Source organism: Cricetulus griseus, chromosome 3 (genome assembly GCF_003668045.3).
Source record: "Cricetulus griseus strain 17A/GY chromosome 3, alternate assembly CriGri-PICRH-1.0, whole genome shotgun sequence".
In the NCBI taxonomy this organism is placed as follows: Eukaryota; Metazoa; Chordata; class Mammalia; order Rodentia; family Cricetidae; genus Cricetulus; species Cricetulus griseus.
In genome coordinates, this window is record NC_048596.1 from 71,495,457 (window position 1) to 71,514,613 (window position 19,157).

At 42.6% G+C, this 19,157-nt stretch overlaps 2 protein-coding genes across 2 annotated transcripts in view; both read right to left on the reverse strand.

The window, feature by feature from the left end:
* LOC100754084 (phospholipid phosphatase 4) overlaps positions 1–18,715 on the reverse strand; it is a 114,093-nt gene extending 95,378 nt beyond the window's left edge. The window contains exon 1 of the mRNA XM_035441289.1: positions 18,660–18,715. Coding sequence (XP_035297180.1) covers positions 18,660–18,715 — 56 coding nt within the window. The remainder of the gene's footprint in view (positions 1–18,659) is intronic.
* LOC100756907 (ATP synthase membrane subunit DAPIT, mitochondrial) lies at positions 5,330–5,553 on the reverse strand. The gene is given in 2 exon segments (XM_027404719.2): positions 5,330–5,391; positions 5,394–5,553. Coding segments are annotated over 2 exon segments (207 nt in total). The 5' UTR covers positions 5,539–5,553.
* Positions 18,716–19,157: the final 442 nt, after the last annotated feature.

Here is a 19,157-nt window from a genome sequence, read left to right on the forward strand (position 1 = left end):
ATAGGGGCTGAAAGTGATGCTGAGATAGGGTCTTTCTCTAGTCCAGGCTGGCAATTCACTATGTGACCAAAGCTGGCTGCATATTCATGGCACTCTTCCTGCCTCAGCCTCTCAAGTTACTCTAATTACAGGCATGCTTCACTGTGATGAGCTTGTGTGTGCGCGCGCGCGCGCGTGTGTGTTATATAAAGACATGTATCAAAATGTTTACATTGAAAAGTGAAGGAAGTGGTCCTGATAGAGATGTTCGAAGGGCTTCAGGAAGCATTCCATCTTTCTTAGGGAGGAAATGCACTCTTTCCAACACATCCAGCTTGTCATCCTTTCTAGCACTTGTCAAATCACACAATTTCTAATAGCTGTGACTCTGGGATAACCTTATGTTATGCAGTGTGTTTTATCACATGTATCATAAATTGTTTTCTACTTGTTTTAAAATTTTTTCAGGATGAGTTTTTTAATGGAAATATTGTCTCCATGTTCATAATTGCAAGCCATCTTCACAGTGGGCCAGTTGGGTTTTGATCCATTTCATTTTACTTAGTACATGTACTTCCTTATACATGCAGACACCATTGCAACAGGTGAGGATTTTTATGCCTCTGATTTTGGTGCCTTAATATATGTCCCCTGAGAACTCTAAGTCAAGGGGCGGGCCTTATTCTGTGTACCATAACACTGCTTCTCAAAGAAGGTCATGGCCATATATAACTCTACCTGCAGCCTCTGTCAATGTCCCTTGTTTGGACATTGAATGGTTTGAATGGAAATGGCCCCCATAGGCTCATAGGTAGTGGCACTACTTGAAAGCATTAGAAGATGTGGCCTTGTTGGAGGAATTATGTACTGGAGTTGATTTTGAGGTTGCAAAAGCCCAAGCTAGGCCCAATGGCTCTCCTTCTTTCAGCTGCCTGTGGATCTGGATGTAGAACTCACAGCTACTTCTCCAACACCATATCTGCCTGGGTGCTGCAATGTTTCCCATCATGATGACAATGGATTAAACCTCTGAAAGTATAAGCAGGACCCAATTAAGTTCCTTTTTAAAATAAAAGTCTCCTAGGTCATAGTGTCTCTTCACAGCAAGAGACCACTGACTAAGTTGGTAGCAGGGAGCAGGGTATTGCTGTGGCAAGCCTAACCATGCTGCTTGTTGAAAGAATGTGGACTTTGGGATTTTGGATTAGGAAAGCAGTTGAACATTTTAAGCAGGGCTATATGGACTATAGCAAATGGTTCTTTGGCCAGGCTAGGCCCCACTGCTGCTTCAGCCCCAAATGAACACAGGACGCTATATTAGTTACAAAGCTGTTGGCCAATGGCTTGGGCTTCTTATTGGCTAGTTCTGGCTTAATTATTAACCCATTTCTATCAATCCATGTATTTCCACGTGGTCTTATCTTACTAGGGAATGCCAGACCTGCAACTCCTTTGCCTGCTACATGATGATTGCTCGGCATCTCCATAAAGAGAGTAATTTCCTGTTTGTCCCTGCTTATATCCTGAATCAGTCCAGTTATGACACTTCCTGTCTGGCCAATCAGCCAATCAGTGTTTGATTCATTAACCAATAAGAGAAACATACACACAGAAGAACATTCACCATCACCTCCTCTTTTCTGTCTAAATAAAAAGAATGGTTTTAACCTCAACATAGTAAAAGATATAACAAAACAGTTATCAAATAAGAACTATATTTAACAATATTTAGTCCATTAACATTTAGCAAAATTTAAAGAAAATATGCTATCATCTATTCTATCTTTGCGGGTCTAAAGTCTTATATCTAACTTATCTTTTATCATAACTAATGAAACAATAAAGATAAGTATCTATTTTCAATGCCATCAAAGACCACAGAAGGATAATATATAAACTATAGAACTGACAGAGACATCTCAATGCCTGGATAGTCACCTGAAGTTCCTCTATAACACTGGAATATCCATCTTCAGCCCATAGGCCATAATGTGTCTGGCAGACTTCTCAGCAAACAGAAAATTTGAAACTGTCCCACCTGTATTGGCAGTTTGTCAGTCATTTTTTCTCCGTGTCCTGCAGAATGACTGGCAGATTCTTCTATGAAATAGGAACCCTTTAGGACTTTCTCATCAAGTTTAGCAGTCACTTTGTGTGGGTCCTGCATGTCTAGTTTATCAAACAGTCCAGGCAACAGCAGTTTCTTGCCCAAAAGACTAATTTTGCCATGCTGAAGGCAAACTCCATATTGAGTTTCTTCGATGCCCATCCTCCTTTCTGATGTAATTGGTGTTTCCAGGAGCAGTTGTGTCTCACTGTCATAAAAAACCCTAAACCATTTTAAATGCCATATTGTGAAGATCTTTGAAAGGTTTGAATACTATCTATGCATCTCAAATATATCTCTATATATCTAGAAAACCTAACTAACCTAACTATTGACTACTATAAGGGCTAACATTACATTTTTTAAAGATCTGAATAAACAGAATACCTAAACAAGAATAGAAATATATCTATAACAAAACTGACCTTAAATTTGTATCAACAAATCAAAATCCATATCAATATAAAGTATTCATTTCTGTATCATTTTCCCCTTTTTACTTTAGAAGGAGATTGGCTGTGATTATTAACCATTTATAATCAACCCCATTTAAGTGAAAACAAATATTTATAAACAATATTTGGGAATGGGGGCATTTCTCTCCAAATTGCTTCCTGCTGTTTGGGGCACTGAAATACCATAGGGATCCTTAGAAAATGGAAACCTGGCCAAATCCAAGTTGTTTTTATTCATATTTTTTTATATTTTATATTCATATTTTAGTTATCACTCAGGGCTTTGATGCATATAAACACTGTGTAGTATCTAACTCAGGTTAAACATATTTATTCACACTTAGCATTTTCTTATGGTAAAAAACTTGCAAGATGCTTTCTCCTTTAAATATACAGTATATTATTTGCCATCTACATTACTGTACATAATTTTAATGCAAACAAGACCTATTAAGAAATACTACAAAAGATAAAAAGTAAAATTCTGAACAATTTCTGAAAATATTTATTGATATGTGAAAGATTTTATTACAAATTAAGATACCAAAAATTTTTTAAGAAAAATGTTTAAAACATCTCTTTTTAACATTTCCTTAAATCAAACTTATACATAATTATCTTCATGCTAAATGTTGGCTCCTTGAATTCTATGTTTATGCAATACCCAAAGATTTGCCCTGTAATGTGAGCTTTCTTGGCCCAGCTAGTCCTGCTGCCCTTCTCAGCCCCAACAAAGTACACGGATGCTATATTAATTACAAAGCTGTTGGCCAATGGCTTGGGCTTCTTATTGGCTAGTTCTGGCTTAATTATTAACCCATTTCTATCAATCCATGTATTTCCACGTGGTCTTATCTTACTAGGGAATGCCAGACCTGCAACTCCTTTGCCTGCTATATGATGACTGCTCAGCATCTCCACAGAGAAGAGAGTGATTTCCTGTTTGTCCCTGCTTATATCCTGAATCAGTTCAGTTATGACACTTCCTGTCAGACCAATCAGCCAATCAGTGTTTTATTCATTAATCAATAAGACAAACCTATACACAGAAGAACATTCCTCATCACTGGACCATAGTAGTAGAAGTCTGGAAGATAGTGGTGCTGAGAGTAATATAGATTAATTATGACAGCACAGTTCAAGAAGTTTGAAAGAATATTAGTAAGTGGCCTAGAGGCTGTTCTTATGATATTTTAGCAAAGGAAGTGGCTGTTTTCTGTCCTGCCTAAAAAAAATATCCCTTAGGCTAAATTGAAGAGTTTGGGATTAATAGTGTTGGCAGAGGAGATTTCAATACAGCCTAGTATTGACTGTGCCATGTGTTATTAGTGCCTACTCTTATGCATATCTATAATGAAAAGGAGCAAGCAGAGCAAGGAAAAACACAAAATGTACAGTTTGAGGAGGAAAGGAGCACCAGGAATCATAATGGAGCTAAGTACAAGATTTAAAGAAATAAAAAGTTTAAAGAAAAACTTGATGTTAAATGGAATAAAGGGAGTGGTGACATCATGGTTAAGACTCCACCCAGCCTAGCTTCCAATTTGTGGAAATGAGTTTTTAAAAAAGCTTAAGCAATGAATGAAATCACTGACAACAGAAAGCTGGGGCGAATGTAGTGGAAGTAGGGTACCACGTTCCATGTCCAGTAAGCTGCAGAACTTAGCAGCTTCAGCCATGTGGTTTTGGCTTTAGCGTTAAGGATAGATATAAGGAAAGGGTTATGAATCTCACTCCATGGCTAAGGAAGGCCACTGAAGTCAGGCCTGTGTCAGGGGTGCCACTGAATGGAGGCCCAGGGAGGCCACTGTGTGAAGCTGAAACCTGGATTTCATTGGAGACCCCAGTATGTTGGAGATTCCAGAGTCATGAGATACCTGCTAAGGAGAGCTACTAACAGAGAGTGGAACCAACCCAAGAAAAGGAAGCGTGGGGCAGTCAATGAAGCTGAAAGCTACGGAACTGAAGAGTGCTTTGACATCAGACATAGAGATGCAGAGTTTGGAGTTTGCTCTGCTTATTTTCAGTCTTGTTTTGGTCCAGTATTTCCTCACTAGGCTCCCTTCCCTCCATTTTAGGATGGTAATGTATATCCTGTGCCTTTGTATGTTGCAAGGATGTGATCTGCTTTTTGATTTTGATTTTACAGGGGTTACAGTTAAGAGACTGCCATGAGTCTCAGAAGAGACTTGGAACTTTTAATCAGTGTTGAGACTGTGATACACTGTGAAGATTTTTGAAGTTGGGCTAAATCCATTTTGCAATATGATGTGGCTACAAGCTTATGGGGGGAATGAACTGTGGTGGTGTGAATAAAAGTAGCCCCCCACAGGCTCATAGGATGTGGAACTATTTGAAAGGATTAGGAGGTGTGGGCTTTTGGAGTAGATGTAGCCTTTCGGAGGAAGTGTGTCACTGGGGGTAAGCTTTGAGGTAGCAAAACCAAGCCAGGCCCAGTGGCTATCTCTCATCCAGATGCCTGTGGATTTGATGTAGAATTCATGGTCACTTCTCCAACACTATATCAGGCTGCATGCTTCCATGCTTCCCACCATTCTGATAATAGACTAAAGCTCTGAATGTAAGCAAGCCCAAATTAAATGTTTTCCTTCGTAAGAGTTGCCTTGGTCATGATGTCTCTTCCCAGTAATAGAACACTGACCAAACACCCCTTCCAACATAATTGTAATTGAGATGTTAGTCTTTCAGTTTTTTTCCAGGTTCATAATTTATTATACAAATTGAGTATTACATGATGAGTTGGCATCAGCTTCTTCAGGCATGGAACTTAACAGATGAGGTTAGACATTTCAAAATCCATTTACGATGCTTTCACAGCTGGAGTTTTTTAGGCCTTAATTTGAAGTATAAAACCAACAAAGCAATGCCTTCATATGTGGCCAGTACACAATTCATTCTACCTGTGAGAGTGTAAGAGTTTAAATACTTTTTAATACCAGTGAACTGGAATTGGCCATCGCTTTCTGCACCAGCCATGACTTCAATCTTAGCCCAAAACACAGATTCTGCAGCTGATGTCCTTCAACAGACCCATCCACCAGCTCGGCCCGACCAAGTCTTTCAGTTTTCTTAAATGTTCTACATGATGTAAATGCAGAAAGAATGATTTGAGGCACATTCGTGCTTCAAATATCCTATAGCAATCACCAAAGAAACACTAGAGTTACATTCAGAACTCGTGTGCGTGTGTGTGTGTGTGTGTGTGTGTGTGTGTGTGTGTGTGTGTTCTGTAACAGGAAACATCTGATGTATGCTGTGAATATATGTTTTTCTTATTGGTTAATTAATAAAGTTGTTTTAGCCAATGGACAGACAGGATGTACCCAGGCAGGAAGTATAGGAGCAGCTACCAGATTAGGAGAAGGCTGAGAAGAACAACAAAGAGAGTGAGTCACCAGAGAGGTTCCATGTAGCTACTGGGAAGGTAGGACATCCAGGCATTCTCCAGTAAGCCAAGACCACACAGAGATACATAGATCCATAGAAATAGGTTAATAATTAAGAGAGAGCTAGCCAATAAGAAGCCTGAGACATCAGCCAAACAGTTTGTAATTAATATTAGCCTCTACATGTTTATTTGGCTGTAGGACCGGGCAGGACAGAAACTTCTGTTCACATGTAGTGACCAAAGATCTGGCAAGAATTTCCACATAAAACCTGACAAAAGCTTAAAAAGGGTTCTGAATGAACAGAAACAGAACTGCACTGGGCTTCCTAGTTAAACAGTCTCATTCAGGCCATGGTGTAGAGATACTGTGGCATTCAGGCTTGGGCACAGCATACTGCATGACAGATTTAGCTTTTACTCATACAGACAAAAAGGTATATGGGCAGTGTACTACAAGCTGCTTGATGATGAATAGACCAAAGATGAGGTGGTGAGCACAGCTCCCAGAGCTGGTAGTAAACATACCCGCACCTGGAGCCAGCAGTCAAAACCTCCACTTTAATCCTAGCTAGGCAGTTTAGCAGAATAAAGACTCATGTGGTCAAAAAAAGATAGATATAGAATAAAGACAGACTCAGAATAAAAACCTCTAAATGGCTTACAGCGTGTTTAAAAATATACTTAGTCTTGGAAGAGAAACGAAAAGGGATAGAGAAAGTCCTTTAAAAAAGAAATAAAGTAGCTGGGTGTGGTGGCGCATACCTTTAATCCCAGTACTCTGGCGGTAGAGGCAGGCAGATCTCTGATTTCAAGGCCAGCCTGGTCTACAGAATGAGTTCCAGGACAGCCAAAGATACATAGAGAAACCCTGTTTCAAAAAAAAATCAAAAATCAAAAAATGAAAACTGAAAATAAAAAATGGAGTAATAAAAAAGGCCACACAAAGATGGAAAGTACACAAAGAGAGTCTGGATACTGTATATTATTGTGTTGTCTTTGAATCGTGTGACTGCTGAGGTAGGAACAACAGCTGCTAAAAGACATTTGATTATAAATGCTGCTGGATTAATCCAATCTATATATTTTTAAAATGCCTTGACTTCAAAATTTAAGTCTTATGACATGTTACTTTGGAAGAGAGATTCTGCTTTTGTTTCCACAGAAGATGAAAAGCTATGGATTCCTTCGAGACTAATATGATTTGATCAAGCAAGAACCCCCTGAAGCAGTGGCCCAGGTGATCCAACATTAAAGACTGCTGGGATGATGCAGCCTCACAGACCACTGCAGCCAGGATTTGGCCAGGGTTCTGAATTTTCTCAGAATCCCCTTGGGATTTACAGTACCCCCAAATGGCAGGAATCAGTTTGGAGACAACTATGACCAAATTCCCAAATATTGTTTATAAATGTTTGTTTTCATTTAAACAAAGTTGGTTATAAATGGTTAATGATCACAATCAATCTCTTTCTAAAGAAAAGCGAATATGATGTAGAAATGAATACTTTGTGTTTGTATGGGTTTTGGTTTATTGATACAAATTTAAGGTCAACTTTGTGACAATTATATTTCTACTCACTTTGGTATTATGTTTATATGTCTCTTTTAGAAATGTAATGTATAATTAAATACAGATTATAGGCAGCCACCTATAATAGTCAAAACTTTATAGTTATATTAGTCAGGTTTTCTAGAGATATATTTCAAATGAACAGGTATTCTTCAAAACCTTTCAAAGACCTACAGAACATGGCATTTAAATTTGTTTATTAGGATTTTTCATAACAATGAAACATAACTACTCCTGGCAACACCAATTACATCAGAAAAGAAGATGGGCATTGAAGAAACTTGTTATGGAATTTGCCTTCAACATGGCAAAGATATCCATTTCCAACAAAAAACTGCTCTTGCCTGGACTGCTTGACAGGATGCTGCCCAAATTGGACAAGAAGGTTACAAAGGAAAGTAACTGTTGAACTTGCTAAGGGATAGGATGGTCTTTCAAAGTTACTGCTTCATCAAAAAGTCTGCCAGACATTCTAGGCCTACAGGCTGAAGCAGGATGCCCCAAAGTTACAGAGGAACTTGGGTGACTGTCCAAGCAGCAAGGTGTCTCTGTCAATTCTAGAGTTTACATATTATCCTTCTTGGGTCTTTGGTGGAGTTGAAGACAGATAGTTATGGTTATGGTTTTCCTTAGTTATGATAAAAGGTAAGTTACATATAAAACTTTAGACTCACAAAGATAGAATAGATGATAGAATATTTTCTTTAAATTTTGCCAAATGTTAGTGGACTAAATATTGTTAACTATAGCTCTTGCTTGATAACTGTTTTGTTACATATAATTTTACTATGTTAAAATTAAAACCTTCCTTTTTATTTAGACAGAAACGAGGAGATGAAGGGGATGTTCTACTGTATGTTGTGAATATATGTTTCTCTTATTGGTTGATGATTAAAGTTGTTTCAGCCAATGAACAGGCAGGATGTACCCAGGAAGAAAAGAGGAGATGATGGGGGCTGTCCTTCTGTATGCTGTGAATATATGTTTCTCTTATTGGTTGATTAATAAAGCTGTTTTGGCCAATGAACAGACAGGATGTACCCAGGCACAAAGTATAGGTAGGGCTACTAGACTAGGAGAATGCTGGAAAGAGGAACAAAGAGAGTGAGTCACCAGAGAGAAGCCATGTTGATACTGGGAAGGTAGTACACTGGGCATTCCTTATAAGCCAAGATCACGTAGAGATACATAGATTAATAGAAATGGACTAATAAGAAAGAGTTAGCCAATAAGAGGCCTAAGCCATCATCGAAACACTTTATGATTAATATTAGCCTCTGTGTGTTTATTTGGGACTAAATGGCTGCAGGACTGGGCAGGACAGAAACTCCTGTCAACAAACATCCATGTTGATATTATCATAGCTAGAAGAACAAATTAAATGTATCACATCACCACATGAAAACATCCGTGCACACTGCTGTCACCTGCCTTATCACTTAGTGATAGCTGTTAAGTCTTTTCCAAGTCAAGAGATAGTTAACTGGAATTACTAACTGTAATGACTGTTTATGTTTCCCAGTGCTCCTAAAAAGCTGTACTCATTTGCATGTACTGTCATCTTGCTGTTTTCAGTGGCATATCTTGCATTTCTATAGAAGTCACACACTGAAAGGTACATTTGTTCTTTCTATTTCCATCAGATCTCTGTTCATAGCCCTTGCCCATTTTCCTATTGAGTGATTTTTCCCTTTTCTTATTGACTGGTGGGAGGAAGCTCTCTGAATATGAAAGGTGTTAGCTCTTCACACTGTAAAATGAGAATATCACTTTCTGACTGAATGGTTACAAAGATTCAGTCATCTAACATGACAAGTGCCGTAGTAGGTACTATAGCCGCCCCCCCTTAGCCACCATATATACATTGGATCAATTAAAAGTTATCTACATGTAAACACATACCAGCATTTTCTCAATGACTTCTTTCATCCCCAAACTTTCTAAATCCAAGTACAAAGCTCAGCTATCCTGTAGTCCTGAGAACTGCATGCTTCTTATTATTATCACACTGGGGTATTAGACATCTTTTCACTGGTTTCTATCACACCTCAGTCACAGGAAGGATGAGAAGTGGTAGTGTTGTGTAACAGTTTGCTCTGGGATTGAAACATTCCATCCTGTAGGAAACTCCTCAAACAGGAAGGCAGCACAACTCAAAATAGCTTCAGGAAGTTCCTGAAACTGACCAAATCCATTAGACCCATCTCTGCCAGAGTAATAAAAGCTGAGACTCCTCCTCAGATACAAGGAAGCTGAGTTTTAAATCTGTAAAGAACACTTGAGACCAGACCAATTGCCCAGGAACCAGTCGAGCTGCCTGGAAGACGTTTAGACCAACCAAGGCACCTGGAAATGATACTCTGTAGTCTGGTGAGCTACCTATAGGCTGTGCTGTGTGCTACAGGCTCCCAGCTTGCTGTGGAAGGCTTTGGCAATAAAGCTGTCTTTGGGTCATTTCTGTTCCTATAAGTAATCCCTCACCCATACTCCTGTAAGTAACCCCACTAAAACTCACTGGTTCACCATGTTGGACTTTCGTAGTATCTGTACTTTGGTCTGTCAGGGGCTCATTATTTGGGGTGAGTAGACACACATGTTGCATTTCCCCAAGAAAAGTTTTGTCACACAATAAAAGGAACGATGTGCTTGGACACTAATCATTTTGTCCTAGGCATCCATCACACATTACATCAACTTGCAATTACATTTCTCCTGGGTAAGATCACATCTTAATCCCTAACAGGACTTAACTATGTGACCATGTGTCATGATGCTGGAATGTTGCTGCTGTAGGCCTCTCTGGGCAACTCTCTAAGGGAAAAGTAATGTGCTATACAAATTGGATTGCAATTTTAGAGTTCCTGTTGGAAAAAGAGAAGCCAAACACTTTGTTAAAAAAAACAAGCAAACAAACAAAAAACAGTGTACTCACCCAAGGTATAGCTCCCCCTAATTACAAATAGATTCGTCAAAACATCACAACAGGCCGGGCGTTGGTGGTGCACGCCTTTAATCCCAGCACTCGGGAGGCAGAGGCAGGTGGATCTCTGTAAGTTCGAGGCCAGCCTGGCCTACAGAGCGAGTGCCAGAATAGGCTCTAAAGCTACACAGAGAAACCCTGTCTTGAAAAACAAAACAAACAAACAAACAAAAACACAACAGCATTATGCTTAATTGTCAAAACCATTACCAAGCAACATGAGTAACTAAGCAGGGTTTCAGGCATACACTGATAACTTTGGTGGTAAGAACAAACAAGTGCTCTTAACAATGTGGGATGAATTGTCACACACCGAGACAAAAGTCACATGGAGGAACACACACTGTGAGCCCATTCATGTTGAGTCAAAACTTGTGTTAGGGTGGCCAAGGAAGTAGGCTCGGCAGGCAGGGGCAGCTCTGAGATGCTGCACAGTTATGAACAGGGTACTTTTCTTTGTGTATGTTATTTTTAGATTGAACTAAATGAAATTTCCAGTTTTGTAGGTCAAAACAGTCAAACACCTACAATTTCATATGGCACAAACTCCCATTGCAATGGAAACATACCTTTAAACCCTTCTGGTAAGGCACAAAGAAGCATCCAGCATTGCCCAGCTCATTCCCAGCTTTCTGGAAACTGACCTAAATGCCCCTATTGAGTGGGTCCTACTCTCTGTGCCTCTGTTTTCTGTAGAAACAGTGTAACACCAGCCCACAGCTTCTATGGAGCCGTATGTGATGAAGCTGGCCCCAGGCTTCCCTGTAGCACCTACCTGCAGGATCTTCTCACTTGCCCCCAGAATCTCAGAGCCCCCTAACCCCATCATGGTCCTGGATGAACAAGAGGGGTTGTCTGTCAGCAGGGTTTGTAGCTCTTCCACACATGGCACCAAGATGATCGTTTTTAAAGAAGCAATACTGCAAAGATAATTTTTATATTTACAAATACTACCCCAGAAAAGCAGCAGTGCCAAGCTTTTATAAGCCTTGTGTGGCTCATAAAAGGCATCATCTTTGTAACTGACTGAGATAACTGTATCTACCAGTTCCGAAGCTGATGGTCCCTTTTTGTCATCTCCCTGTGGGAAAGTACCATCAATTCTGAGAATTCTGGGCACAGCCATCTCATTTTACAGTGGACAATATTATTTCAAACAGAAGCACTATTGGTCAGCCAGTCGGGAAGATGCATTTCCAGGGCAAAAAGACATGCTCAGGGCCAATTACTCCTGCATGCACAGATGAAGGCAAGAAGGTATTTGATGGAGAAAGCTCCTGTGTGGCTGCTCTTGGCCATCACTAAGTCCGAGTATCAGGTGAAAGCCTGGAGATTTGGACAAATGACAAGACACCTGGTCCACTTTCTGAGAGAATGTCTCCCACCTTTATTGTGGAGCAGCCTTATATACAAACTTACAAAAACCCCAGCTCAAAGGGTTCACAACAGGATAGTGATCCTAGTGGGGTAAGGTCAGGAAAACAGGAGGTACCTGAGATTATGCTGGAAAACAACTCTTAGAGACCCCTTGGGGGCTGGGTCCCAACACACCTGAGTGTGGATCTAACTAAGCTCCATGACTCTGAAGGCAATAGGAACAGACGGTTTTTCATTAACACATTATCTGATACAGGTGTACTGGTGACACTTTCGGTATGTTGCTTCACTGGCAGTAGGTCTTAAATTGTGTATGTTTTTACATTTCCTTCTCCGAGAGCATACCTGATATTTGCTATCATTGTATATTGTTTTGTATCAAGCCTAAACCACTTTCTTTAGACTAAAAGGGGAATTGTAGCAATATATTCACCTCCACCTGTAACAGAGACCACGCCTTTTGGGCGTGGTTACAGGTGCAGAAGTGACAGGTTAAAGGGAAAGGTTGGAGACTTGGGAGGCCCCTGAGATCATGGAGAGCATCAAGGAGGCAGGGCTGCATCCTTGGAGGGGGAACGCCGAGACAGTCACTTGCTGTTTTCTATGTTAAGTTCTTCTATAACTTAAACTCCACTAATCATTCATACTGGTCTGGTGAATCCTTAATCCCCATGCCAAGACCACTGCCTTAGAATTGCTATTACAAAGGGCCCATAGGATGAGTCCTCATTAAGAAGCCACAGTTAGTGATATCTTGTTTATACTCCAACAAATAAAGCTTGCCTGAAGATCAGAGGGCGGAGCTAGCCACTAGTTAACCATAGCAGTCTGGAGGTCGGTACAGACAGACAGGAAGGGATCAGGCAGGAGGAGACAGAAGCTCAGTCTCTTTTCAGCTGGGAAGTTATTGCGTTAAGGTGTGGCTGTGGCTTGCTCCTTCATCTCTCTGATCTTTCAGCATTTTCCCCTATATCTGACTCTGGGCTTTTATTATTAAGACCTATTAGAACTCATGCTACACCATGGGGTGGAGCTCTCCACCCTGTCTGACAGCAAGACCCATAAACAAGCTATTGGAGTTAGGCTCGCCGAGCTTATGGTAAGTTGAAACTCTGGGAGGGATAAAAGGAATCCCTCAAAATATACTTAAAGGACTTTATTCTTTGCTGGAAATCCCATACTAAATAATTTATAATAAGAATACTATTAGCTACCTACAGAATTTCCCTTCACATTATGGATTCATTTTAATAAGGGACAATAATGGCATTAGGTTTTTTTGAACACCTACAGTGAACTGAACACTGTCTCAGTAATAAGCACAGCCTGATGTTCATGAATATCACTACATATCCATATTAAACAGATGGGACACAGAGATTTAAGACTCACATAGCTTATAAGGGGCAAAAGCAGGATAGAAACTCAGGCAATCTAAACCTAAAGGCCATAGTCATAACAACTAGACTGTAGTGCCATTCACAGACTCTACATTTATGTAATAAGGATTAATGAGAACAAGGAGAGAAGACAGTTGCATCTACTTTAGGCACTAAAAGCACCTGTTCTAATGAAATCCAGTGAGCTATTATCTCTACTTCTCATATAAAGTAACTAAGGTTCAGAGATCCAAAGCAATTTGCTAATTAGTGACAGCAAAAATCCAAACATGAACCCATATAGTTCTGAAGCCCATGTTCTTCTGTTATACCACTTTGCTTCCAATACATCATTTGCAACTTGCTATAAAAGGCAACAAAACTACTACAGGTACGATATCACAGAATAGACTAATGCTACAGTAGTTAGTCAGCCCCCACATCTCAGTTATCAGAGAACTGCCTTCTGTCCCAGAGTCTACCTGCAATACCGTAAGCCTCCAAGGCAGCTCTCCTGGTGGCCCTACCTCAAAAGTACGTATGTCAGCACACAGCTCCATGCTCTTCCTTAAGGAAATTCATGCTGCCTCTACACAGTGCTCCATGGACTAGGCTTCCTTCCTGGCCTCATTTAATCCCTCAGCAGGGCCAGGGAGGGCAGCTTTTTCATACGGCCAAGAAGGAGAGAAGAAGCAGAGGAGACCTTTAAGGACAATACCCATTTGTTAAACTTCCTAAAGCCTAGTCGATGGAAAGCCTGCTCAAAATGCAGAGTCTAGCATTCCTTTCGTGTCAATCCATAGGTTATGAAGTGCTGAGCTGAACTATGGGTGACTTTGATACAGGTGGTCAGTAGACCACACCTGGAAGTAGCTTCATTCTGCACAGATGCAGCACACTCAGATTTCTAGGAAAATGACCATCGGAAGCCAGGTCAGAAGGTATCATTCAAGCCCATGGCTAGGTCATATGAGGAACAAAGGGGAAAGGAAAGAAGATGGAGATGTGTTCTAAACCCTAGTGCAGCTGTTGGCAATGCAAAGCCAGGCAAGCACAGAGATGACCGAGCACAAGACCAACTAAGAGAGCTACTCACACACTTCTCTTCTCTGGGGTGAAGCACAGCAGCAATGGTAGAGACACACACTGCTACCCATAGAAGTGAACAAAACCTGTGTCACCAACAAAATGGTCCCTTAACACCACTGGGTAAATATCTGAGCAGATGGCTCTTTGTTCCAAATCTTCAGAGCCAGGCTGTAGAAATGGCACAGTCTATAGAGGGCTTGCCTTGCTCGCTTGAAGTCCTGAGTTTGATCTCTAAAATCCAGGTTAAAAAATAACAACCACAAAAAATCCGGACATAGTGGCATATGACTGTAACCCAGTACTGGGAAGATGGGGGCAGCTGGATATTCACTGGATTCACTGGCTAGCTAGCCTAGATGGCTTGGAAAGTTCCAATCGATAGAAACACGAGGGAAAAAAAAGTGAAGTGGCTGAGGAACAAAATCTAATGTCACACACACACACACACACAAACACACACACACACACACCTACCTAGCCTCCTTACATTCTAGACTCATTTCCTCATTTCCTATCAGAAAACATCCCACCTTGTCCATGAAACACAGTCTGTAGCTACACCTGGTGAGCTGTTCCCAGTCCAAACTGTGCCTGTAGGCTGCCAGGCCTTTACTCAGCAGGAATGTCCTTGAGCCTCGGCCTGACTCACACACCTGGCCCTGGATGCTTAGGTGAGCAGTCAACTGTGGGCAACACTCCCTGGCATCTGTCCCCACCTTCTCATCACTCCTTGGGTTAATTATCCCTCCTTTGCACTAAACTGAACATTTTGCACAAGCTACCACAACCAACCCAGGCTGGAGTCCTACAAATGTCATATGTGATATGCATGCCTGTGTATGGTATGTACTTGTGGGAGTGCAGGTGCCAGCAGAGTCATGAAGAAGGCATTATATCCCCTGGAGTTAGACTTAAAGGTGTTTGTGAGATGCCCGATGTGGCTCCTGGCACTGGATTTGGGTCCTCTAGAAAAGCAGTAAGTGCTCTTAACTCCTGAGCCACCTCCACAGCCCCCATATGTGATAGCCCTCATCACTACCTCACATTTAGCATTCCCTCAACAAATGGGGGTCCCCATATTGGGACAATAAAAGTTACCAGAATATTGGTACTGGCAAACCTAGGTAGGGCACAGGGCTGATGTCCAGGAACTTGGAGTTGATGAGCAATGTCCAACTCTTGCTGGCATTTGTGGAAACACTTGCTGAGTCTCTCCTGGTGTCTTGGGTGACAGCTTATTCCAATCCCTGCATAGGACCAATAGGGTCCCTGAAGCCCACAGCATCAGAGAGCTAACACTACCCTCAAAGCTGCACTTGGCCCTCCAAAGCTCCCTAAACATGGAGTTCCCGTAAACATCATCCTCTGTTAAGCTGAAGTTGATATGCAGCCTCAGTAGCACTACTGTTTACAGCTGTTCTTCTTTTGTGGTCATTTGCTAGCTAAGTTTTGAAGCAGGGCTGCCCTAAAGGCACTGAGCCTGAGACTGTCAGCAGGCCTTCCTCTCTGCAACTTGAGTGCACAAATCCTGGGCCCCTGTACTTGACCTCCTCACAAAGGGCTTTCCCTCAAGAGTCGGCTAGGGACAGCTCACAGGCCCATGGGTCCAGAACATACTTCATTAACCCTCCCTCAGAGTCTACAGGGAACAGACCTGTGGATCAGCTGAGGTGACATGCCTGCTTCCAGGCAGGGAAATGTGATCAGAGGGCCTGCACATCTCCAGGACAGGGTTCTCTGGAGCAGTGGTTCTCAACCTGTGGGTCATGACCCCTTAGGGGTTGAACAACCCTTTCACAGGGATCCCATATCGGATATCCTGTATATCAGATACAAACATTACAATTCATAACAGTAGAAAATTACAGTTATAATGTAGGAACAAAATAATTTCATCATTGGGGGTCACCACAGCATGAAGGACTGTATTAAAGGGTTGCAGCATTAGAAAGGTTAAGAACCCCTGCTGTAGAACATGAGCTAGCAAAGAGAAGAGGTGCTCTCTCTGGTTTAAAACTAGCTTCTCATCCTGGGAGATAGGGCAGACATGACAAGTTCAAATGAGTGATGAACTACATTGTCTGTGTCAGTCAATGTAGGGGAAGACCAGATTCAGCTTACCTGGAGGGACTTCAAATATCCCAGAGCTGTGGAAACCACCATCTTTATGATAGTGAATCATCACTCAAGTCTCCTCCTCACTACAGGGCTGCCAAAAGGAAGACTTCCTTCCCAAAGCTAGCCTCTGTCAAGGCGCCAGGAGCTTATCTGAGAAAACAAGGGGTCATCTGTGTCCCTGCTCCTCCTAGGCTCTTCCGGAAGCCATTATCTGCCTGAACCACAACCCCCAGCTTGCCTTCCATGCCAATCTGGTCTTTGTAGGAAATATTTGCAATTTCATAAGAAACTCAAAAATCATGCCAAAACACAATCAATGTTCATGTATGTCCTGCAGTGGGTGGTGATTGCAGATTCCCCCACCAAGTACACAGAAGGGGCTTTGGAGAAAAAAACTGAAAAGTGATTTTTTTTTTACATAACAATCTTAGAAGAATCCAGACACATATAAACAATATCTACCAAGTTTTCTAATTCACTACATGAGCCGTTGTATATTTGTAAACATTTCATAAGTGTTTGGGAGAATGTTTTAAGAGAAATGTGAGAACACATAAATATTTTCCATGTGGCTAGACCCTTTTAAAACAAATATTCCCGGAAGCCACTCTAGTAGATAGCCTTTGAGCCTATTTCACTTTATTCCTGCATTTTTCTTTTTGTACAGACATGCTTCCAACAAATGTTAGATTCTACCATGCACTAAACACCAGTCTGTCATTTTAGCACATAATAATTGAATGGGGTTTTAGCCTATCTGCCAACTGGAAACTGCCCAGAAGCCACTCCTCTGAATGTTTACTCCAAAGGTAGAGAGACAGAGTGAGAGGAGGGGAAAGGGCTTCATTTTTTTCAAATGTATCAAGATCCAACTGAAGTTCCTGCTCCTTGTTCCCAGTGAATAATACTAGCGTTCAGTCAGAAGGCAGCATGGGGGGGGTACATCTGGGGTGCTCCCAGCCTTTTCTGATGGTGTGAATGAATCCTCAGGATGAATTTAATCTTGAGTTTAAACACATGTACACACACACACACACACACACACACACACACACACACACACACAGCAATACTTTCCATGCATATACCCTACGGTACAGAAGTAGTCTTTGATACTACACACTTGCCATGGTTGGGGGCAGTAATTCTGAGGGGGGTCCTGTTTGTCTTCATGGGGACCCCTCTGCCCCCCCACACACACACCAAGATCCCAGCAAATCCAGAGAATCCATGCAACTTTAATATTTAAAAATTTTCAGCCAGCTATGGGTAGGACAGAGAAAACTGGCTGCTACTGGAGGGATAAGTACAGATGTGTCAGCCTTGGTGACAGGTACTTAAGGCTGGCTACTAGATTGGTTTAAACAAGATAGACTAGAAAGCCCTGTGGTGGGCCTTAGGACCTGTGAGAGGCAGTTCAGGGTGTCTGAGGAAGCACAGACATCGCTGAAGGAATTACACTAGGCTTCCTCCTTTTTCAGAAATACCTGTTTCCAGGTGCAACCTGGACATTTCTCTGAAATGTCTCTGAAGAGCTTCTGCCTCTCAGGAGGGCACTCACACGGAAAAAGGAGTTCCTGGCGTTTCCAGTACCACAGCCAGCTGCAGTTCCTGACCTGCCCAACCCTCCATGGCAACAGTTTTCCAGCCAGAGAAGTAAGGCAGACACCTCTTTGGAAGATGCTCTGTAGGGCTGTCAGCTCAGGAGCCATCCAAGAAAATCTAGGTTGACCCCGACTACCCCAGCACAGCATGGGGTGACGGAAAATGGGGCCAAGAGCAAAAACAGCCAGCCATCATCAGCTTTAAAAGATCACAGGAGAGAAACTTCCCTAGGGCACTGGCCAGCCTACATGCCCTGGTCTTAAGGAGCAGACTAAATCCCAGGGACAGGTGTGCAGGGTTAGTAAAAGGCTCAGACTTGGGGCACCCCAGTTAGGGGCTGCCAGTCGCGCTTCCAGACTAGGGGCTACTATGGAAGCAAGTCCTAGTCCCAGCCAGGCATGCTAAGACCACTGTGCACCAAAGGTTCCAAGAAATGAAGAGGGTTTCTTTGATCCTACAAGGAACATCCCAGGCACCAAGCAAGGAGAGAACCTCGAATCCAGGCCCCTGCGGGACGCAGCAGCTCAAACAAAGTTGGGACACCCAGAGGCTGGGTATTTGGGTCCCCTCCCGTGGCGCACCAATACTTACACGAAGACCCCAAAGAGTAGGGCTCGCACCCCGATCTCGATGGCCAGCTCCCGCATGGTGCAGCCGGAGTAGCTCCCGCAGTGGCAGCTGGTGCTGTCCGTGGCTCCCACGGCTCGGCCCGAGCGGCTCGCCAGAGCCTGGGCGGTGAGGGAGGCGCGCTGCAGGCCGCGGGCGGGGGCGGGAGGCGGCGGCGGGGTGGGGGCGGCGGGGAGAGCTCAACCCCAATCTCTGGCTTGGCTCTGGGTTCCCGGACACCCAGACACCACACCGCTCGCTTCGGGTCTCACTCGCAATCGCACCGATCGGTGGCGCCTTGGGGACTCCCTGCTCCCCTGCGCTCGGTGCAGTTTCCGTGTCCTGGGCTCACTCCCCGCACCCGCGACCCAGGAGGGGAAAGCCTAGGGAAGCCCCGCTGTCGTCGTTGTTGCTGCGGCCTCCCGAGCGCACTGCCAGGCTTCCCAGCTACTGGGCGGCCCCTGGGCTCTGCGCCCAGAGAAC